This window comes from Triticum urartu, chromosome 7A (genome assembly GCF_056163025.1).
Source record: "Triticum urartu cultivar PI428250 chromosome 7A, HENAU_Tu73, whole genome shotgun sequence".
Classification (NCBI taxonomy): domain Eukaryota; kingdom Viridiplantae; phylum Streptophyta; class Magnoliopsida; order Poales; family Poaceae; genus Triticum; species Triticum urartu.
This window is the reverse complement of record NC_141879.1, coordinates 442,407,857-442,411,612: the sequence shown is the minus strand read 5'-3', so window position 1 is coordinate 442,411,612 and position 3,756 is coordinate 442,407,857. Positions and strand designations below refer to the sequence as shown.

The window sequence follows — 3,756 nt, the reverse complement described above, 5'->3', positions numbered from 1 at the left end:
TAGATGTCCAAGTTGTTTTGCTAGATGTCTTTTCCTAGTACGACATGACTGCTAGATGCCCATGTTGTATCATTTGAGAGAGATGGTGCTAGTTTATATAGCACTGATTTTTTTTCTAAACGCAGATCATGTTTCCCATTCATCACAGTTTGTGTTGATTTTCTTATTTGTTATTTGTTTGTGAATCGTGCTTATTTTTTAATTGGAATAATTTGCAAGATATCACATTTTTTTTCTTTACGTACCATTTTTTTCTTCAAACATGGAACACTCATGTATTTCTATTTGTTTAGATGGATGACTTGGCTAAAAAACGATGCCAACTAATTGTGAGAGGAGCCAGTCTAGTAGCTGCATTGTGTGCTTATCTGACATTTGTGTTAAGAAGAGCTAGGGAACAAACCCCGGGGATAATTGTGGGTATTATGGCTGAACGTGCCGTTGCTAGGGAGTCCAACTTGAGATACATTTATCAATCTAGCGACATAAATTGCTCAAATCAGGTTAGAATGAGAAAATCTCCCTTTTTCCGTTTATGTACTTTGTTTAGAGAGAGAGAATTGTTGGTGGATAGCATCCATGCTTCTATTGAGGAACAAGCAGCCATGTTTCTTCTAGTGGTCGAGCATAACCAAAGGTTTAGGACACTACAACCGATCTTTAGAAGATCTATTGAAGTAATTAGTAGGTATTTTAAGGCGGTGCTTTATGCTATTGGAGAGTTGTGAGATGAGATGATTCGGCCTCCCTCCAATGGATGCCACCCTAAAATACAACAAAGCACCCGCTTCAATCCATATTTCAAGGTAAATTATCTTGTTTCCAAATAAGGTCAAAAAATTGATGAGATTTATGAATAACAAATATTTGTCTTCATTAATTAGGATTGTGTTGGAGCAATTGGTGGAACTCATGTGCTTGCTAGAGTCCCAAGAAGGATCTCGGCTGCCTTTAGGGGTAGAAAAGAAGGGACTACCCAAAATGTCATGGCCGCGGTAGACTTTGATCTAAAGTTTACCTACGTACTTGCGGGGTGGGAGGGTTCAGCCCATGATGCCCTTATACTTGCAAATGCATTGGAGAGGGATGATGGGTTGAAAGTTCCTACAGGTAATAAGCTAGACTCGTAACTAAATACATAAATATTTTTCTCCTGTAGCTAATAGTTGTTGTTTCATAGGGAAATTTTACCTTGTTGATGCGGGGTATGCTGTGAGACCGGGTTTTCTTCCACCATACCGTGCCACAATGTACCACTTGAAGGCGTATGGGCGAGGGAATCATCCTCAAAATGAGAAAGAGTTGTTCAACTTAAGACACTCTTCTTTGAGGACATCGGTCGAAAGGGCTTTCGGTGCGTACAAAAATCGGTGGAAGTTTGTTTACAATAAGCCATTTCATCCTTTCAAGACCCAAGTAAAAGTAGTCATTGCTTGTGCAATTCTCCACAACTGGGTACTTCAATTTGGTGAGGATGAATATTTCCCTCCCGAGGAAACTTGGAACCCGGAACCCACCGATGAAGATCACAATGATATAGTCCATGACAATAATTCTTGGGCTCATAAGAGGGACCAATTAGCAAATCAGATGTGGGCGAATAGGGGGGCGGCACACATTTGATGTATCATGTTGAAACTTGATCTTGTAATCCTAATAATTGAGTTGTGACTCATGTTGTAATCCCTCTATTTGAATTGAGTGGTGCATTGTGAAACAATTTGTGGATATTATATTGATGTACTGAAATTTGTTTTTTAATTGCTGGAATGTTTATATTGTAGCGTTGCACTGTTATAACAAAATGTTGAAAAAAGTCAAACCTAGGATTTTGAATATGTTACTAATTCCTGGAATATATGTTGTAGATGGATAATGGCGTGCAAGAGATTCCGGATCTTGGTGCTAAAGCCAAGAAGGCCCCAAAGGTCATGAATTGGACCCCGCCTATGTCTGCTATCATGTTGAAAGGTCTTACAGATGTAGCAGCAAAATGTGTTAGGACTGACAAAGGATTCAAGGAGGCCGATAAAATGAAAGTTGCAAAGGCTTTGACTGCTTTTGTTGGTTATGATGTGAGTAACACCGAGGTGCACAATCATCTTCGCAAGTGGCGGACTAGGTGGCAAAGAATTGTTCATCTCCGTGGATTAAGTGGTGCACTTTGGGACGATGACAAGAAAATGATAGTGCTAGAAGAGCAACACTATTTAGGCCACACTCCGGTACGATTGCAATTTTTTTAAATGCTCAAATGGATTACTTCATTGATGAAATGGTGCTGAAACGAGTTACTCTTTGTGCTGAAATTAGTTACTTATGTTGCTTAAATGTTGAAATGTTGTTTTATTTTGTAGGACCATCCAACGGATGCTGAATTACTGAACACACCGCTTGAGCACTACAATTATATGGAACTTTGCTTCGCTGATAAGCTCGCCACTGGGAGGTTTTCAATGGGCTCTGGTGTGCCATTGGGAAAACCTGTTGATGTGGAGGGCAAAGGAAAATCCATTGTTGTGGAGGGGCAAGGAACAAGTGGCGAGGGATTTGTGAATGGTCCTGTTGGGGCTGAGTTCGTATTTCTTGGTGCTAGTGAAACTAATGATCCTTCTCCTAGTACAACTAAGAAGAGGAAGAGGACATCTGTTATGACTGAAGAAGACTCAATCCAGGTTAACAACATGTCTGATGCTGTGCATGAGATTGCAAGTGCTATCAACAAGACATGTCATACCGAAACACACCCTGAGTTGTACAAGGCTGTAATGGACCTTGTTGAGTATGATCTCGCTAAGCGGTTGGCTGTTTTAGATTATCTGACCGAACATAAGGGAAAAGACCTTAATTTTGTGAAGATGGATGAGAAAGTCCGCAAAGCATCATTCAAGCGTATCTTGGAGAAGAATCCTGATCTTGTTTGAGTTGATGTTAGTTGGTGCTTTTTGAGAACTATCCCTTTAATAAGTTGAATTTGGAATGAGACTATATGTAATATGGATCTAAAGATTTATTGGTTCAACCAAGTTACTTTTCTTAATAACATGGTTCTTAAATAGTTCAACATGTCTGTTGTCGTTCGATGCCACAAGATTTCTTTAAGTGTATTTGTATCTGTGTCACAAAAAATCAAGCACACATGCTATGCAATTTTGCCTCTATATAAAATACACCTACCAATTTTCACATGTTCATTCTTTTTGTTTGCGAGAAGATGTCGTGTTGATTCACAGATTTTTTTAAGAATGAACAACATTATGTATTTATTATTGAAAATAAATTAATAATTGCCGACAAATATATATGTCCAAATATATATGTCGAAATGTTGGTCAAATGATGTATGCCGCCAAGAACCCTTTGAATTGTGCACACGAATTTTTATCATGTATTTGTAACTATGGTATCCTAACCATCTCAGATACAGCCTACCAAACAAAGTCTAAGCCCAGCATGTCCTGACAGATACATGCTACCAAACAAAGTCTCAACTCAGCATGTCCGTACACATGCAGGCTACCAAACAACTGCAGTTGTATATACTCAGCATGTCTGTACTTAACATGTCTCAGGGGGGAACACTATGACAGGATCATGCAGGCTATCAAACACATCCTTACCGTACCACGTACCTATTCCTTTTCGGAGTCTGAAACGTTCCGGAAAGTGTCCCTTATGTATTCCTCCGAGGTTACGGTTTCAATAACATTGGCTTCAACATTTATAGGATTACCAGAGATATAATGTTTGATTCTT

The 3,756-nt window shown here is 39.1% G+C and overlaps 1 protein-coding gene and 1 pseudogene across 1 annotated transcript; both read left to right on the top strand.

Moving 5' to 3' along the window:
* Positions 1-293: 293 nt before the first annotated feature.
* Positions 294-830, top strand: LOC147959880 (uncharacterized; annotated as a pseudogene).
* A 1,038-nt stretch (positions 831-1,868) lies between these two features.
* On the top strand, positions 1,869-2,924 carry LOC147959879 (uncharacterized). Its single transcript, XM_087534755.1, has 2 exons — positions 1,869-2,225; positions 2,358-2,924. Exons 1-2 carry the CDS (start codon positions 1,869-1,871, stop codon positions 2,922-2,924), a joined length of 924 nt encoding a protein of 307 aa, XP_087390881.1.
* Positions 2,925-3,756: the final 832 nt, after the last annotated feature.